The 20278-nt window shown below is 45.7% G+C and overlaps 1 protein-coding gene across 2 annotated transcripts in view; it reads left to right on the top strand.

Moving 5' to 3' along the window:
• atf6b (activating transcription factor 6 beta) overlaps positions 1 to 20278 on the top strand; it is a 106869-nt gene that overhangs the window by 59062 nt on the left and 27529 nt on the right. For both annotated transcript variants that reach the window (XM_078566514.1, XM_078566515.1), the window contains exons 7-10: positions 323 to 528; positions 4513 to 4698; positions 8766 to 8857; positions 15269 to 15415. In XM_078566514.1, coding sequence (XP_078422640.1) covers positions 323 to 528; positions 4513 to 4698; positions 8766 to 8857; positions 15269 to 15415 — 631 coding nt within the window. The remainder of the gene's footprint in view (positions 1 to 322; positions 529 to 4512; positions 4699 to 8765; positions 8858 to 15268; positions 15416 to 20278) is intronic.

The raw sequence follows: 20278 nt of genomic DNA, 5'->3' as shown, positions 1-20278 counted from the left end.
TAATTTTTTGCGCTCTGCAACACACTGCCTGAAAGAGTGATCAATGTGGTAACTTTTACAAAGGAATTGGATAAGAATGTGAAGGAGAAAGGTTTGCAGGGCCATGGGAATCAGCAGCAGAGAGGGATCAATTTGCTAGCTCATTCAAAGAACAAGTACCGACTGAATATCCCACTTCACTGCTTACCATTCTATGTAATGATTTAAAATTAATTGGGCACTTTAAGGGACAAAGTCCGGATGTATAATGGACTGAAAGCGACCGTAACGGGTAAGTGTTTTTGGGCGGATGCTTGTATTAAACGTTGTCTTTCCCCCCCAGTGTCGAGGCAGTCAGTGGTTCTAGCCCAGTCAGACCTGGTGAGAATTCCTGTCCAGGGACTGATCAAAGTACCAGCAGTGAATGGAGTGTCCGTCAACTGCAAGCCAGCCAATGGCATCTGTAATGGGATCACTGTCAGCAAGTCCACCACTAAACCAATTGTTCCAGCGCCGACACAGACCGGAGCTAACTCTTCAGAAATCGACGTGAGTATAGCCGTTTCTGGAAAGTGGGCGTTTTGAGCACAACAAATCACGTGCAGCTTTAAATTTGGTACACAGCGTAGGAACGCTTTTCGGGAATTTCCGGTGCCGATATCGGGTGGCAAAAGATTCCATAGTATTATCCGAAAGCTGGTGTGTTCTGCTCAGTGCCCTGGGCAAGTATTTATCCCACAGGCAACATCACTTTTTAAAAAAAAATAGTGACCTGGCCATTTAATTCATTGCTGTGTGGGGGAGCTGGCCATGTGCAAGTTATCTGCCTCATTACAATATTGAAACTGAAAAACAAAAATAAAAATACCTGGAAAAACTCAGGTCTGACAGCATCTGCGGAGAGGAACACAGTTAATGTTTCGAGTCCGTATGACTCTACGACAGAACTAAGTAAAAATAGAAAAAAGGTGAAACATAAGCTGGTTTAAGGGTTGGGGGGTGGGGGTGGGACAGGTAGAGCTGGATAGAGGGCCAGTGATAGGTGAAGATAGCCAAAAGATGTCGTAGACAGAAGGACAAAGAGGTGTTGAAGGTGGTGAAATTATCTAAGGAATGTGCTAATTAAGGGTAGAAAGCAGGACGAGCAAGGTACAGATAGCCCTAGTGGGGGTGGGGTGAAGGGAAGGGATCGAAATAGGCTAAAAGGTAGAGATAACAATGGATGGAAATACATTTAAAAATAATGGAAAAAGGTGGGAAAAGAAAAATCTATATAAATTATTAGAAAAAAAGGGGGTGGGGATGGAGGAGAGAGTTCATGATCTAAAATTGTTGAACTCAATATTCAGTCCAGAGGGCTGTAAAGTGCCTAGTCGGAAGATGAGGTGCTGTTCCTCTGGAACAGTGCAGCAGGCCAAGGACAGACATGTGGGCATGAGAGCAGGGTGGAGTGTTGAAATGGCAAGCGGCAGGGAGGTCTGGGTCATGCTTGCGGACAGACCGAAGGTGTTTTGCAGAGCGGTCACCCAGTCTGCGTTTGGCTTCGATAATGTAGAGGAAACCGCATTGGGAGCAACGAATGGAGTAGACTAAATTGAGGGAAGTGCAAGTGAAATGCTGCTTCACTTGAAAGGAGTGTTTGGGCCCTTGGACGGTGAGGAGAGTGGAAGTAAAGGGGCAGGTGTTGCACCTTCTGCGGTTGCATGGGAAGGTGCCGTGGGAGGGGGTTGAAGTGTAGGGGGTGATGGAGGAGTGGACCAGGGCGTCCCGGAGGGAACGATCCCTACGGAATGCCGCCAGGGGGGGTGAAGGGAAGATGTGTTTGGTGGTGGCATCATGCTGGAGTTGGCGGAAATGGCGGAAGATGATCCTTTGAATGCGGAGGCTGGTGGGGTGATAAATGAGGACAAGGGGTACCCTATCATGTTTCTGAGAGGGAGAGGAAGGTGTGAGGGCAGATGGGCGGGAGATGGGCCGGACACGGTCGAGGGCCCTGTCAACCACTGTGGGTGGAAATCCTCGGTTAAGGAAGAAGGAAAACATGTCAGAGGAACTGTTTTTGAAAGTGACATCATCAGAACAGATGCGACGGAGGTGAAGGAACTGAGAGAATGGGATGGAGTCCTTACAGGAAGCGGGGTGTGAGGAGCTGTAGTCGAGGTAGCTGTGGGAATCGGTAGGCTTGTAATGGATATTGGTGGACAGTCTATCACCAGAAATTGAGACAGACAGTTCAAGGAAGGGAAGGGAAGTGTCAGAGATGGACCATGTGAAAATGATGGAGGGGTGGAAATTGGAAGCAAAATTAATAAATTTTTCCAGGTCCAAACGAGAGCATGAAGCCGCACCGAAGTAATCATCGAAGTACCGGAGAAAGAGTTGTGGGAGGGGGCCGGAGTAGGACTTGGAACAAGAAATGTTCCATATACCCCATAAAGAGACAGGCATAACTGGGGCCCATGCGGGTACCCATAGCCACACCTTTTATTTGGAGGAAGTGAGAGGAGTTTAAGGAGAAATGGTTCAGTGTGAGAACAAGTTCAGCCAGACGGAGGAGTGTAGTGGTGGATGGGGATTGTTCGGACCTCTGTTCGAGGAAGAAGCAGAGAGCCCTCAGACCATCCTGGTGGGGGATGGAGATGTAGTGGGATTGGACATCCATAGTGAAGAGGAGGCGGTTGGGGCCAGGGAACTGGAAATTGTTGATATGATGTAAGGTGTCAAAGGAATCACGGATGTAGGTGGGAAGGGACTGGACAAGGGGAGAGAGAATGGAGTCAAGATAGAGAGAAATGAGTTCCGTGGGGCAGGAACAGGCTGACACGATCGGTCTGCCGGGACAGTTCTGTTTGTGGATTTTGGGTAGGAGGCAGAAGCGGGCCGTCCAAGGTTGGGAGACTATCAGGTTGGAAGCTGTGGAAGGAAGATCTCCAGAGGAGATGAGGTCAGTGACAGTCCTGGAAACAATAGCTTGATGTTCAGTGGTGGGGTCATGGTCCAGGGAGAGGTAGGAGGAAGTGTCTGCAAGCTGATGCTCAGCCTCCGCGAGGTAGAGGTCAGTGCGCCAGATAACAACAGCACCACCCTTGTCAGCAGGTTTGATGACAATGTCAGGGTTGGACCTGAGAGAACGGAGTGCAGCAAGTTCAGAGAGAGACAGGTTAAAGTGGGTGAGAGGAGCAGAAAAATTGAGACGACTAATGTCACGCCAACAGTTCTCAATGAAAAGATCAAGAGAAGGTAAGAATCCAGAGGGAGGGGTCCAGGCGGAGGGAGAATATTGGAGGCGGGTAAAAGGATCCGTTGAACGGGGAGAGGACTCCTGCCCAAAGAAGTGAGCATGGAGACGAAGGCAGCGGAAGAAGAGTTCAGCATTGTGCCGAGCCCGAAATTCATTGAGATGAGGGCGCAAGGGTATGAAACGAAGTCCTTTGCTGAGCACTGAACGTTCAGCATCGGAGAGGGGAAGGTCAGGGGGTATGGTGAATACACGGCTGGGGCTGCGATTGGAAGATGGGGTGGGGACGGAGGGACAGGCGGGGTGGAGGGTCCTGGATGGGTGTTGTTGTCGATGAGTTGTTGGAGCTTGCATTCCCTTGCACCTGAAAGAAAGAGACAAAGTTTCTTGTTGAAGCGTCGGTGGTTTGTTATCTGGAAAGCAGTTTGGGATGTCCTGAGTTGGTGATGGGCACTATATAAATGCAAGAGGCTATTAACAAATTGTGGCCTTTTTTTTAAGCATGTCAGCTTGTGGAGCAAGAGGTGACGTGAAGCCCAAGCTTACCAGGCCTTTCTGTCAAGTAATAGATTCGCAAGTTTTATTAGAGCAGCAGAACCATTTTATAAAATATATATACATTGCAGATAAATGTTTGTCCAGTGTACACTTCCAAACCCACCTTACCAATGACGCACAATGGCAACAGTGTGTACCATCCACAAGCCAGCTCACCAAGGCTACTTAGATGGCACCTTTCAAACTCATGACCTCCACCGCCTAGAAGGACAAGGGTAGCAGACACACGGGAACACCACCACCTGGATGTTCCCCTCCAAGTCACACCATCCTGGCTTTGAACTATATTGCCATTCCTTCACTTTCAAACTGCTGCAGCTCCCTCCCTCACAGGCTGCACTCTGGGTGTACCTACACAGGATGGACGAGAGCTCCACCTTCACTATCTCAAGGGCAACAGATGCTGGCCTTGCCAGCCATGTCCACATTCCATGAATGGATTAAACAAAAATTGATCCAAGGGTAGGGACATTAGAACAGATGGCTGGAGGTAGGATTTAAACTTGAAATGAGGAGAGAGAGAGGTTGAAAAGTCTGGGGTGGAATTCAAGCTTTGGGCCTCGAACAGGAGTAATTGAGCTGAATAGCATGGATACTTGGAAAAGGTAAATTAGATAAACACATGAGGGAGAAAGGAATGTTGATGGGTTAGATCAAGGAGGTGGGAAGAGGCTAATGTGGAGCATAAATGTCAGCATAGACTTCTATGTAATTCTTTGTAAAACTCCACCTTTTAGATCAAACTGCTAAAACGCCAGCAGCGAATGATTAAGAACCGCGAGTCGGCTTGCCAATCCCGCAAGAAGAAGAAGGAATACCTCCAGGGCCTGGAGAGCAAACTGCGTGAGGCACTCAATGAGAATGAGAAGCTGAAGCGGGAGAACTCGCTGCTGAAAAAGAAACTAGACAGCATCATGTCTGAGGTGAGACTCCTGACAGCCGCATTGCTTTTGTGCGCACAGGTGTGTATATGTCACGTGCACATGCGTAGGTGCCTGTCCATATCATGTGAATGGGAAATCTCCCATGGCAACATTTCAACAGCAGTAGGCCATTCGGCCCATCGAGCTTTCTCCACCATTCAATTAGATCATGGCTGGTCATCAACCTCAGTGCCACTTTCCCACATTATCTCCAACACCTATAATTAATAAATATTCTATAAATTTGAGGAGAAACCATCCTTCTCTGTTGTTCTGGGTCACTACTTTCCTCAACCAATGCCAGCAAGAAAAGCCCATGAACTGCTCATTCACTGCTTCTGCAATATTGCTTTGTATAACGTAGCTGCAGCCTTTGCAACACATTAATGACTCATTTGAAAAATGCTTCTGTAGATCTTTTGGGATATGGTAGGTCTTATATTAAAGATGGTTCAATTTTTGTTCCCTTTGAAGCTGGCTTGTTTTCATTTTTAAGCATTGTCCCTTCAAGATCTCTGACCTGATTGGGCATTTCACATTTAAAACTAACCAAGCTTCAGGCTTGGCTATGCTGGTGTTGTGCTAGACCCATGCTTTGCTTTTAAGAAGTCAGATTGGGTTTGTGTAGTTCAGAAAGCGTTTTGGGTATGAGGTAACACCACCATCTATCCCTGGGTGAGTAATAAAGAATTTTTTTTATTCTTTCATGGGATGTGGGCTTCGCTGGCTGGGCCAGCATTTATTGACCATCCCTAATTGCCCTTGAGAAGGTGGCGGTGAGCTGCCTTCTTGAACCGCTGCAGTCTGTGTGGTGTAGGTACATCCACAGTGCTGTTAGGAAGGGAGTTCCAGGATTTTGACCCAGCGACAGTGAAGGAACGGTGATATATTTCCAAGTCAGGATGGTGAGTGACTTGGAGTGGAATTTCCAGGTGGTGGCGTTCCCATCTATCTGCTGCCCCCCTCCTCCTTTATTTTGGAACGGTGTACTACAGGAGGAGGCCATTCGACCCTTTGAATCTGTGTCTGCTCTTTCGATGAGTAATCCAGTTAGTCCCACTCCCCTGCTCTCTCCCCAAACCCATGTCATTTTTTTTCTGATTCAGGTATTTATCCAGTTTCCCTTTGAAGGCTGCTATTGAATTCATATTCACCATCAGTGCATTCAAAACCCTAACTCCTTGTGTAAAAACAAAATTTTTTTCTCCCGTCACTGCCAATTCTTTTTCCAGTCACCTTAAAACTGTACCCTCTGGTTATCGATCCTTGTGCCATTGGAAACAGTTTCTCTTTATTTACTTGAACCTTTCATGATTTTGAACATCTCCAACAAATCTCTCCATAATCTTTTCTACTCTTGAGAACACCTACGGGTTCTTCAATCTATCCATTTACTGTAATCCCTCATCTCCGGATCCATTCTAGTAAATCTCTACTGTACCTTCTCCCAGAGCCTTTATGTACGTTTCATCAATGCATAAAATTATTGGAGTGTACACTCCCGGAGTTGTTCAAATTGTGGCACCTCGTGTTGACAGCAGTATAATTTGGAAATGTAATTTTGTGGAAACTATTCAGCTAATGTACAATACACGGCTGTTCTGGCCCTAAAGTCCAAGATTGGAATATGCATGTGTTTTCTGGCTGTGCATTCATTGCCTGTCATTTGCTGGTGCAGTCGTCATAGACCAGTTGTACTACTTTAATCAACCAGGAGAGGGTGATGTTGCTCCAGATTTAACTGCCGTGAATCTGCCTCAGACTCTTAACAACTCCTCCTCAGAATCTCGGTGTGCAGCCCTGAACCGCTCCAGTCTTCCTTACCTCCCTGTAGGCTTTTATCACCCAAACTGGGTGTCACTTCTTCCCGTGCAATTTATATTGTCTACGCTTCTGCAACAGAACCTTTGATCGGATTGCTCAATTTGTTCAAACGTCTGTAATGAGACACGCTCATTGAATGATACAACACAGAAGGAGGCCACTCGCTCGCCGTGAATAAGCTATCCAATTAGCCTCAACACCCCATGCGTCTTTCTGTCGGCCCTGCAAGATTTTTCTCCCTTTTCAACTATTTATCTAATTGCCCTCTTAGAAGTTACTATTGAATCTGGGTCCACCACCCTTTTGAAGCAGTGAATTTCAGATCACAATAGCCCGCTGTGTAAGAACAAATCCCTCCTCATCTCACCTCTGGTTCTTCCACATTAGTTTGATGGGAAGTTCCAAAGTTGCCATTTAAGGCTGGGGAAAATTGGAGGCAGTAAAAATATAGGCATGAGAAGGAGGGAAAGTACATAACCATTACAACTTGGGTATGGTTCCACATTGACTATGTAAGTGAACGAGTAATCCTGGACTGAACTAATCCAGTCACGTGAGAATAAATCCCACCAAGGCAGCTGAGGAGCTTAAAATTTAATCAAATAAATCTGAAATAAAAAATCTAGTCTCAATAATCATGAAACTACTGGATTGTCATAAAAACCCACATGATTCACTAATGTCACATTGGGAAGGAAACTGAGGTCCTTGCCTGGTCTGGCCTACATGTGACTCCAGCCCACAGCAATGTCATTGACCCTTGCTAGGCACTTCAGAGTGCAATTAAGTCATTCAGATGCATTGAAACCGCTGTACAAACTGTGGTCGTTCAAGAAGGTGGCAATTTGGGATGGGCAATAAATGCTGGCCTTGCCAGTGAGAGCGACATCCCATGAATGAATATAACAATACTCAAACCATTGGGAAGCCTGTGTTGCAGCTGTACAGTCCATTGGGAATTGCTGTATGATTGCGGATAGCATTGGGGATGTTGAAATTCTGCCTTGGAAGCTCACTACTCGGTAATCACCGGACACTCTGTTGGATGCATTCAGGGTGCAAAATGCTGGCGGACAAGAGAGTCCTACCCTCTAGTGTCAGATGCAGATGCTGCTTGGCAATGAGTAATGTAGAGGAGACCAAAAAGCAAGCAGGGGAGATTGACAGCATGTCAATCAATGCCTCCTGAGGCCTGAACCTATACAGTGCGACCTGCACAGACAGACAGGCAGGGGGGGGGTGATGTTTGTGCTTTTAATCCCTTAGCAAACCAGATTGAACAGTTTGTGCCCTATTCTCTTTTTTTAAAAAAAAAGTAAAGGTTGACAGTTGACCTGAAGGAAGTCTTTATAAGAGCCACTCCCTTCTCCCAAAGCTAACAGAGAAAGTCATATAAAAAAGAGGGAAAGGAGAGTAATTATCAATAGAGTGCTGTGTTGTACATTAAAGCATATTTATGGTCTTTGAAATATTTTTTCTATTCTTTCCTGGGATGTGTACGTCGCTGGCTAGGCCAGCATTTGTTGCCCATCCTTAATTGCCCCTGGGAAGGTGGTGGTTGAACTGCTGCACCCCACCTGGCGTGGATACACCCACAGTGCTAATAGGATGGGAAGATAATTAAGCATACCTCTGAATCAGAAGTTAATATACAATCAGAAATAGCCAATGAACAACACACAGTTGTCTCCTTATCTGTAATGCTTGGTATTTTATCTTTCGCTGACAAAAGATGTGTTTCCACTCTGGCTTTTTAGTGCAAATTCAGGTTTTGCAAAGCTGCAGTGTGCCACCATTTGGTGAAGCAGCAGTGAGATTTTGGGGAAGTGACTGTAACTGGGTGGGAAGTCCACAAGATCTGGCAGACTAAGTTAAAGCTGCTCCTCATTGTCCCCAGTCTCTTTGCCATCTAATGACAAATGGGAGGAAATGCCCGAGTTTCCTGAATGATTCTCTCTTGCCTAGTGGCTGGTTACAGCGCAGCATTGTTTGCAGCTGATCACCTCCATATTTGGCACAGGAATGATACCAGATGTGAGATTGAAGGGTGGGGGGAGGGGGTGGTGAGGAGAAGCTAACTGGTCTGGGCATGCAGCAACAAACTAAATTTCTGGCAGTCCTTCTGACTGTAGAGCTCTTGCTCTCTATCAGTTTACTAGATACCTCTCCAAGTGAAACAGATAGAGATTTGCACAGATTTGTTACATTTTTAGTGATGTGCACCCTGTCTTTCTGATTTTCAGAATACGGAATTGAAGTTGGGTTCGGGTAACCGTAAAGCAGTGTGTGTGATGGTCTTTCTCCTCTTTGTCGCCTTTACCTTTGGACCTGCCAGGTGAGAATGAGTCACTCTCTTCATTGGATACCGAAACAATGCAGATGACCCCCTACCTGGCGCATCATCTTCCTCTAATTAATTATCTTTTCTTGTTAAATTTGGACTACAGTGAAGAAGGCTCAAATGGACTTGAAACATTAACTCTGTTTCTCTCTCCACAGATGCTGTCAGACCTGCTGAGTTTTTTCCTGCAATTTCTGTCTTTATTTCAGATTTCCAGCATCCGCAGTATTTTGCTTTTATCCAGTGTTGGTGGCTGGAGGTGCTTGGCTCTTGGTCCGTCAGTGCCTCCATTTCAAAATTCTCATTCTTGTTTTCAAATCCCTCCGTGGCCTCACCCCTTCCCTAACTCTGTAAATTTCCTGCATCTACAACCCCGCAGCACAAAAATACCCAACTTGATCAGCACCCCAACCACTACAATGAGCATTCACTCCCTCCACTGCCAATGCACAATGGCAGCATTGAGTACCGAAGCAGCTCACCAGGCCTCCTTTGACATCTTCCAAACATGTAACCTCTGCCACCTAGAAGAACAAGGGCAGCGAATACATGGGAGCACCACTACCCACAAGTTACCCTCCAAGCCACTCACCATCCTGACTTGGAAATATATCGTCCTTCCTTCAGTGCCACTGGGTCAAAATCCTGGAACCCCCTTCCTAACAGCACTGTGGGTGTACTTATACCACATGGACTGCAGTGGTTCAAGAGGGCAGCTCACCACCACCTTCTCAAGGGCAATTGAGGATGGGCACAGCTGAATCCTGGCAGTTTTGCCAACTGTAATTGCACGTGAAGTTACTGATTCTGTTCCTTTTGTAGTAATGATTGAACAAAGGTGGTTTTGGTGATGGACCATATCATGCCCTCGTCTGGCAAAGTGACTTGACCTGGCGGCAGGATGCCTATCAGTCACCCACCATCAAGCTCTAAGGCACCTGTTAAGCAATGCTTCCACCTGTAGCCCAGAGCAGGTCATAAGGCAGGCAAGCAAGAGATGCCTGTGTTTATTACCTTGTAAAAATTTTGCTCTTGTCCTTCAATCTCACGGGCCACCTGGGTCATGCAGTTTTTGATATGGGAAGTAAAATGCAGTGCGGTTGGATGGAGGAGCATATGAGGATCAGTATGCACCTAAAATCAAATGCTGAACAGAAGCTCCTCTTTGAAATATGATTTTTTTTGCCCTTCTTTCTGAAAACCACTGCCGATTTTTGTTTTCTCTTTCGAGCTTTCCAAGGGCTTGTGTGTAGCTGTCATAAGAACATAAGAAACAGGAACAGGAGTAGGCCATTCAGCCCCTTGAGTCTGCTCTGCCATTCAATAAGATCAAGGCTGATCATCTTGTGTTTTGATTTCCACGTTCCCAAATAACCCCTATAACCTTTGATTCCCTTGCCTACCAAGAATCTATCTACTTCTGCCTTAAAAATATTCAGTGACGCCACCTCCACCACCTTCTGAGGCAGAGAGTTCCAAAGTCACATAACCCTCTGAGAGAAAAAAATTCTCCTCATCTCTAAAAGGCGACCCCTAATTTTAAAATAGTGTCCCTTGGTTCTGTACTTGCCCACAAGAGGAAACATCCTTTCAACATCCACCTTGTCAGGACCATTCAGGACCTTGTATTCTTCAATCAAATCACCCCTCACTCTTCTAAACTCCAGTGGAAACAAGCCCAGTCTGTCCTCATCCCAGGTATCAATGTAGACATGCTGTGGTTTGTGCCTAGGAGGCAGCATGATGCAATGCATAGTTTCCAAGTTGAAGCATATCCCTCTTCTTAGCTCAAGAGTTAAGTCATTTGTTAGAATTACAAAAGTAGTAGCTCCCAGAATTAACTCAGGGTAACGGTGGGGGTGGGGTTGGTTTCTCTGGACAGCACTTCCATTTACAAGCAACACCTTCCAAAGGGCACCCCAGAGCACTTTGCACTTGGCTTTTCTTTTGAAGTGCAGTCACTGTTGTACTGTAGGGAAATGGCGGCAGCCAATTGGCAAACTCCCACGTATGACAGCCAGCCAGATAATGTTTATTTTAGTTGAGGGATAAACGTGGCATTTATACCTTTCATGACCTGAGCACATTCCAAAGTACTTCACAGCCAATTGAGTACTTTTGGAAGTGTAGTGGCTGTTGTGATGTAGAAAGTAGCCAGTTTGTACATAGCAAGACCCCACCAACAGCCATGCCTTTTTAATAGTGATGTTGGCTAAGGGATGAATATTGGCCCAGGATCGTCGGGGGGAACACCCCTGCTTCTCTTCATGCCAATCCAATAGGCGAGACAGGGCTTCAGTTTAATGTCTTGTCTGAATGACGGCGACTCCAGCGCCCCCTGCAGAACTGCACTAGGAGTGTCCACCTAGATTTTCTGCTCCATTCTCTGCAGTGAGGTTCAAACCCATTCAGAGGTGAAAATGCTACCTACTGACCCAAGGCTGACCTGATGTGAAATCTTGGCCCATCCCTGAGGCCTTCTGGAATAAAACTGCGTTGGGTTATCCATAGGGAACCCACTGCGGTCGTTGGTGGTCAACCACTAGACTAACCTATCAGTAAACCATGAAGCACGGATGACAGTCAGACAGAAATCTGATTATGTCCAGAGCCCTAGTCTGAAAGCCTGTGCCTTATGTTTGCCTACAGCTTTGGGTAAGCGACCACTCCCTCGGCTTGGAGCTCACAAAACTGCAAAAGTATTAATGTTCAAACAGCTGGCACATCAAGAATCGTCACTGCACTGTCTCTATACTGTACTGTCGCTAAACTTCAACTAAAAATGCCACCTTTCAATCATACAGCTCTCACTTTTCACCTAGGAGCACAAATTTCTTTAGGAACATTAGACTTGGGAGCAGGAGTAGGCCGTTCAGCTCCTCCAGCCTGTTCTGCAACTCAATTAGATCATGGCTGATCTCGTTGTGTCTCACCTCCACTTTGCCATCTGCACCCCCCACCCCGCCCCCCATAACCCTTGTGTCCCTTGTCTATCAAAAAATCAGTCTGATTTCAGCCAGGTCTACAGCTTGGGTGGCGGTAATATGAAAATTGGCCACGGTCTGATTATAGGTGTGCAACCGACAGCAGCCACTCACACAAAAAGGCATTGTTTTACTGACGGACAGATAATTACATGTTAACCTGTCACCCTGTTTATCAAAGTACATGTAGGGAGTGTTAGATTGAAAAGAAGCAAGGTCCACCTTGTTCGCCTTCTCGCATTCTGGCAGTCACATGATTTTTAAACGCTCATCCTTCTTATCAAATCACGACATCATTTCCCCTTGCACCTCCCCTCCCCCCACCACTTAGCTGCCTAAGCTCTGGAATTTCCTCCCTCCATTTCTCTAGATATCTATATTTCTTTCCTCCTTTTAAGACGCTCCTTTAAAATCTACCTCTTTGATTGAGCATGTGCCCCAATACCTCCTTGTGTGGCATACTGTTGACTTTTATTTGATAATGCTCCTGTGAAGTGCCTTGGACCCTATTCCTATGTCAGAGGTGCTATATAATTGCAACTTGTTACAGTAAGCGTAATAAGAGTTGTTGACAAATCTTCGCATTCAATCTCGTATCAGTGAGCCTACAATGGACCTAGACGCGGAGTGAGGAAAGCCTTCAGTGGTGGGGAGTTTTGGGAACCATGGGGTACCAATCAAGTGCTGCACTGTCTGAGGGACCATCTTTCCAATTTAAAAAAAAAATTCAATTGTACAGCACCTTTCATTAGTGTTTCAACACTCTTTACAACCAATGAGGTAGTCTTGAAGTGTAGTCACTATTGTAACATAGGAAACACAGCAGCCAATTTGCACAATAGGCATTAAACCAAGGCCCCCTGCCCCCTCGAGGGTATAAAAGATCCTACGGCCACTATTGTGAAGAAGAGCAGTGCAGTTTTTCCCCCTCTATCCTGGCCAATATTAGTCGCTCAACCAACATCACTTTTTTCTTGAAAAAATAAATCATCGCATTATTGCTTGTGGGAGCTTGCTGTGCGCAGAGAGATTTGGGATCTCCCGAGGTTGTGAAAAGTACCGGGAAGATGATGTTGTGCCTGTGTCATTCACACGCAGCTAATAATTTGGCACCAGGGACATGAGGGTGGTTGGTGTGTGAAATGGTGAAGTGTTATAGTGGTGTAGTGGGCTTGAAGAATGTTGTGGGAGAACATAGGGAGCCCTCGAAATGAAAAGTGTCCCATTCTCTGATGTTAAAATGCTTGAAGGGGAAAAAAAAATTCTTGCATTTATATAGCACCTTTCATAACCTCAGAACATCCCAAAGCGTTTTACGCCTAATGAAGTACTTTTGAAGCTTAATCACTGGTTTAATACAGGAAACGCAGCAGCTAATTTGTGCACTGCAATATTCCACAAACAGCAATGCAATGTACTTTTTTGAACTTGGCTGGGCTACATATTGGCCAGGACACTGGAGGCACTCGCCTGCTCTTTGAATAGTAGCTCTGGGACCTTTTACAGCCTTTTGACTGAGAGAGCAGATGTGGCCTTTTTTTCATAAGTTATGGCGGCAGTGACAAGGCCGGCATATATTGACCATCCTTCAGTGCCCTTGAGAAGGTGGTGATGAGCCACCGTCTTGATCTGCTGCAGTCCATGTTGTGTAGGCACACTCACCATGCTGTTAGGGAGGAAGTTCCAGGATTTTGATCCAGCGACAGTGAAGGAATGGTGATATATTTCCAAGTGTGACTTGGGGGGGACTTCCAAGTGATGGTGTCCGCATGCACCTGCTGTCATTGTCCAAGATGGTCATATTTGTGGGTTTGGAAGGTGCTGTTGACGAAGCCTTGCTGGGTTGCTGCAGTGCATCTTTTTGACGGTACAGGCTACAGTCCGAAAGATGGCACCTCAGAGAGTGCAACACTGGGAGAGCCAGCTTGTTCTATGTCACCAGAGTGGAGCTTAAACCCATGAGCTTCTGATTCAGAGGTGTGGGTGCTACCCACAGAGCCTTGACCATTCAGCACTGCAGGGCATTCATCGTGTAATGTACAAAGACGGCAAGACAATGACCAGTTCACAGTGAGGTTCTTTTATACAAAGAACAAGAAATGCTGGAAGTACTCAACAGGCCAGACAGCACCTTTGGAGAGAGGAGCAGAGTTAACATTTTGGGAGCTTTTAATTTTAATATTTAGATTTATTTTGCAGGGCCGGGTGCAGGAAGGTGGGATTAGAAAGGGCACCTGGGTGCCCTTGGGCTGGCATGGACAAGATGGGCTGAATGACCTCCTTCTGTGCTGTAACTTTTCTATGGTTCTATGGCTCTTCTTTAATGGGGGTACTAGCGATAGACATTTTTGTCTGGTGACACAGGAAAAGCAGTGTCACTTTCCCCTAGTCTAGTTAAAATAGTCGAGCTTGAAGTAAGCCTTTATTTATCCACACTTTGAATTAGTTTTAATCAACCCCCTTCTCCCAATGAAAATGTTTAGACGGCTGTTCCGTTAAATTGTTACATTGCGTGTGTTTAACGAACCACCTTTCCTCTAACTAGATCCAATTCTTGCTCAGTGATGTTTGTGGTTTTGGGTTGAAACGAAACTCCACTTAATTGCAGGCCTCTGTTTTACTGACTAATTTTTACACAAAATACACACTTGTTGCGTGTTCCGCCCTCTAATTTCACTCATACTGCACTGAGCTATCATTAAACAGCAAAAGTCACTGGCTGTGGTGATGCTGCTGTTGTCCGGATCGAGCTTGTACTTCTGCTAACACTCTGTCAGCCTCAAACCAGGAACCATGTTGGCGCAGTTCATAGGTGGTGTTTCCCAGTTGATCAGATCAATAACCTTCAAACGCAAATTCTCGTGCTTAACCAAAGACCACTCACCAAAGCTACGTACATAGTTAAAAAAAGAGTAAAATTTGTAAAGTGCCTTTTATGACCCAAAGTGCTTTGCAGCGCACTTTGCAAGTATTTTTTTGCAGTGTCACTCGGAAAGTAACACAGTCACACAAACAGCAACATGACAATGACCACATCTCTTCTCTCCACCCCCGCCCAAAGCAATGTTGACTGAAGGATGCCAAAAACACTGGTGAGAGTTCTCTTGCTGCTCAGACTAGAGATCGTAGGGATTTTTATGTCCGTCACAGAGGGAAGACAGGGCCGCCCGCAGTTTAACATCTCGCCTGAAGAACCGCAGTCCTCCTTGTCGCACTTCCCCAGCACTACAATGAGAGCATCAGTTTGGATTTTGTACTGAGGTCTGGAATGTGGCCTTTGAACCCATGATGATCTGACTCGGATGAAAGAGCACTGTCCACTGTGTTGCAACTGACGGCCTTTTACTGTACAAATTTCTAATGGCCATTTTTTATCCTTCTCCCTGCCCCTCTCTCTTTCCCACTCTCCCTCTCATGCCAGTATAACGGAGAAGAAACCAGATCTCTTTCAAAAACAGGAAGACAGTACATATGTCAAGAGGCACCTACTGGCTTTCAAGGAGGAGCCAGGCACAGACACCTTGACGGAGGAAACAACGAAAGATTACACGCAGAAAGACAAATTCAGGTACAAAGCACTTCAGGGAAATCAGTGAGAGATTTTCCATTTTTGCACACTGGGTGGTTAAATGTTGCTTTCGTGACACATTTGATTAGCGGTGAATTAAAGAACATTCCAGAAGAACCCAAGTTGGATTTGCGCTTCTGAGATCCAAGCATCATATGTTGATTTTTCTTCTTTCGGTCACAAGCTGGTGCGTTGTAGATCTTGAACTGTGCAAAGGTATGCTGGACTATTAACCAGCATGTCTGCATATTTGGAGGGGTGGCTTGTGTTGAATGCTGATTTAAGTTACCAATGAAAAGGTTTAATTTGGAATTTAAAAAACTCCAATACTGGAATTAACAGAGCAGATCAAAGGAAAGACAGATCATTGATGTTCCAGGTGTGTAACCTGAGAACAGCTCCCCACCACACATCTGTGCCATTGCCAGGACCACCTACAAACACCTCCATAACAACACCCTGTCTTGGCTCATTTGCTAATAAAGCCTTCAACCATGCCTATGTTACCTCTAGATCTGGCTATTCCAACTCACTCCTGGCTGCTCTCTCACCTCCCATAAACTTATACTCATCCAAAATTCTGCTGCCTTAAGTCCTAACTCCCACCAAGTCCTATTTTGATATAATTCCTGTGTTCACTGGCCTACATGGGCTTCTGGTCAAGCAACACCTTGATTTTAAAATTTTATCCTTGTTTTCAAATCCCTCTATGGCCTCGCTCCTCCCTTACTCCGTAACCTCCTCCAGCCCATAACCCTCCTAGATCTCTGCACTCCTCTAATTCAAACCTCTTGAGCATCCCTGATTTTAATGACTCCACCACTGGTGGCTGTGTCTTCAGCTGCCAGGACCCTAAACTCTGGAAATCCCCTCCCCCCCCAAACACCTCTAACTCTCTCAACCTCTCTCTCCTCCTTCAAGGCACTCCTTAAAACCTACCTCTTTAAATAAGTTTAGATAACCTGCCCTAATAACTTGCATCACTTGGTGTCTAATTTTGTTTGCTTTTTTTAAACTACATTGAAGACAGTCTATAAATGAACTGGGCTACATACAAAACAACAAAATATTTTCTCTTTACATCTGTTGACTCATTTGTTTAGTATTTACAGCATATTTTGTTCTTTTCAGACTTCCAGCATTTGCAGGTTTTTTCTTGCTTTCAGTCGCTACTGGTGAGATGGGTTTTGTTGTGTTTGAGAAAGAGGGAGCGCTTTCAACATTCAAATAGAATCATGCAACGCAGCAGGAGGCTTTTCAGCCCATTGTACATGTGCTGGCTCTTTGAAAGAGCTATCCCACTAGTCTCACTTCCCCACCTCCTTTCATCCCTTCAAGTATTCATCCAGTTTCCTTTGGAAAGTTACCATTGCTTCCAGCACCCTTTCAGGCAATGCATTCCAGACCATATAACAAGGTGGTGATGAACTGTCATCTTGAACTGCTGAACTGTCTGATGTAGGAACACCCCCGCTGCTGTTTGGTAGGAGTTCCAGGATTTTGATCCAGTGAAGGAATGATGATATAGTTCCAAGACAGGATGGTGTATGACATGAAGGGGAATTGCAGGTGGGGGTGTTCCGATATGTCTGCTGCCCTTTTCCTTCTAGGTGGTAGAGGTTGCTGGCTTATAAGGTGCTGTCGAAGGAGCTTTGGTGAGTTGCTGCAGTGCCTCTTGTAGATGGTACATGCTGCTGCCATGGTGCACCAGTGGTGGGGAAGTAAATCTTGAAGGTGGTGGACGGGGTGCCGATCAGACAGGCTGCTTGGTGTTGAGCTTCTTGAGTGTTTTTGGAGCTGCACTCATCCAGGCAAGTGGAAAGTATTCAGTCACATTCCTGACTTGTGCCTTGTAAATGGTGGGACAGACTTTGGGAAGTCAGGAGGCGAGACACTCGCCCCAGAATTCCCAGCCTCTGACCTGCTCTTGAAGCCACCATATTTAATATGGCTGGTCCAGTTCAGCTTTTGGCCAATGGTAACCCCCAGGATGTTGAAAATGGGGGATTTAGCGATGGTAAAGCCATTGATTTTCGATGGGAGATGGTTAGATTCTCTCCTATTGGAGGTAACCGTCGCCCGCCACTTAAGTGGTACAAATATTACTTGCCACTTATCAGCCTGAATTGGCCCAGGTATTGCTAAATGCGGGCATGGCTACTTCAGCATCTGAGCAGTTGCGAATGGTGCTGAACACTGCAATCATTCCACTTCTTACTTTATGGAGGGAAGTCATTGATGAAGCAGCAGAAGATGGTTGGACCTTAGTCTTAACCTCGAGGAACTCCTGCATTGAAGATCTGGGGCTGAGATGATTGGCCTCCAAGCACAATCATTTTCCTTTCTGCTAGGTTTGACTACAGCTATTGAAAAGAGACCACCTTGATTCCCATTGTCTTCAATTTTGCAAGGACTTCTGATGTCACATTCAGCCAAATGCTGCCTTGATGCTAAGGACAGTCACTCACACTCCACCTTCATAATTCAGCTCTCTTGGCTATGTTTTGACCAAGGCTGTAATGAGGTCTGGAGCCAAGTGGCCCTGGCAGAACCTAAATTGTGCATTGGTGATCAGGTTGCTGAATAATTGCCGTTTGATAGCACTGTCGACAACACCTTCCATCACCTTGCTGATTGAGAATAGACTGATGGGGCAGTAAATGGGCAGGCTGGATTTGTCCTCTTTATGGACAGGACATAACTGGGCAATTTTCCACATTGCTGGGTAGGTACCAGTGTTGTAGCTGTACTGGAACAGCTTGGCTAAGGGTGCGTCTGGAGCACAAGTCTTCAGTACTATTGCCGGAATATTGTCAGGGCCCATAGCCTTAGCAGTGTCCAGTACCTTCAGCTGTTTCTTGATTTCATGTGGAGTGAATTGAATTGATTGAAGATCAGCAACTCTGATGCTGGGAACCTCGGGAGGAGGCTGAGCTGGGCCATTCACTTGGCACTTCTGTCTGAAGGTTGTTGTCTTTGTAGTAACATCATGGGGAGTGAGAAAATAGCAAGCCCTTTGCTTCCAGTACACCTTTGATAAGATTCACATGCACCTCCTTAACAAGCCAAGGTCAGTATGTATCCAAAGTCACAAATCTGAGTTAGAGGCTGATGAGAGAAAAAAATCATAAATTATACACAGATTAAGGCTGCAACACAGGAAGAAGAAGAAAGGGTTGCTTTTAGTATCCCCAGTGTTTTGACGGACCTGTATGTGGGGGCAGTGAGGGGATGATTCAGACAGACACACATTTCCCTGGGAGTCTGACAGATGGATGGACTTATCCCAAGGCAGCTGGAGGGTGTGGGATGGATTGAAGTTGCATTCGCAGTGCAAGGCAGTTAAATTCACTGATGATTGGGGTGAGGTGCATTATAGAGGTAACCATAATCCCGCAGAGAGCTTGATAAGGATTTGAATCTGGACTGACTGGCAATCGAAGTTTACTACAGACTAGTTCAGGATACCCACATGTTGAACATCGGAACAGCTATGTGTGTACAGCACGTATGGGGATTAAACTGAGCGAGGGGGTGCTGAAAAATACCAGCGGGGGTTCATTGGCCCCATCACTTACTGTGGACTCTGGGTGATGTTGGTCATTTTTAGGGGCTTCGAATGCCTGGCATTCCTGCTGAAACTGGAGTGTGACCTAATCAGGCTGTACATAAAGAGGCACCTGGGGCCCCTGAAAGAAATACACAAGCGAGTAACACGTTCAATTCCTGTTTACTGGGGGCTGGGAGAAAGAGCAGTGAGCAACCATTTGGCAAGAGCCGCTCCATTGGACATCTGAGGAGAAAACCAAAGCTAATAAGTTAATAAGCAGTGTAGAGAAAGGAAAGAACGCTTTCAGCTGTACCAAAGCAGAAAGATGAGAACACGTTTGTGATTTGGACTGCCGTGTACACTGAGATTAGCAGTTAAGATGGGCTGCAGGCAGGCTGAGGCATAAAACCTGCATGCATTTAAACCGCTGAATGAAGCATTGAAAAGATAAGGGTGGATTGGACTGAATGAGCTCAAAAGCCTGTGACCTAAACATTCATTGTAATTTAGTTTTTTATTTTGGCTGTCTGTTCCAAGTCCTGTTTGTCCGTCAGCCCTTGTTCACTTACCTACATTAGCCCCCGGTCCACTAACGCCTCAATTTTAAAATTCTTATCCATGTTTTCATATCGCTGCATGGACTCACCTTTCCCCATCTCTCTACCTTCTCCAGCCTTACCATCTTCAGATACCTGTAACCCTCCCATTTTGGCCTCATGCACACTCCTGACTTTAATTGCTCCACCATTGGTGGCTTTGCCTTAAACTGCCTCTGTGCTGATCCCTGGAATGCCGCCTTAAACCTCTCCACCTCACCCCGCCCCCCCGTTAAGACCGCTTTTTAAAACCTATGCCTTTGGCCAAGCTTTATGGCCATCTACCCTAATAAAAAAAAGGACATTTCCCTATGTTAAAGGTGCTATATAAGTAAAAGTTTTCCGCATGTGCAGAATTAGTAAGCACTTTAAACTGCAGGCTGTGATAAGACATAAAGTTACACATTCAGCTATTTTTTAATACAGTTATCTTGAACCTGGTCACTGGTGATGCTTTCCTTCTCTGTGATCAGAGTGGTGTTCCAACACTTAAAGAGTTAAATCTGATTTATTATGCTGAAAATATATACATGTTAATCTTTCAGCGAATCTCCCAGCCGCTGCCAATTTTCTCCAGAGTTGCACAACTACATTTTATGGTTAGTCTGGTTTCCAGGGCAGCGCTGGGTAAACAGGTAGATTGCCTTCTGACCTTATCTCCTTCGTACAGATTGTTAATGATGATGATTGACGCCAAAAAATATTCCCATTGCTCCT

This window comes from Cetorhinus maximus, chromosome 21 (assembly GCF_964194155.1).
Source record: "Cetorhinus maximus chromosome 21, sCetMax3.hap1.1, whole genome shotgun sequence".
NCBI classification, from domain to species: domain Eukaryota; kingdom Metazoa; phylum Chordata; class Chondrichthyes; order Lamniformes; family Cetorhinidae; genus Cetorhinus; species Cetorhinus maximus.
The sequence above is the reverse complement of the archived record's forward strand: the minus strand, read 5'-3'. Positions and strand labels throughout refer to the sequence as shown.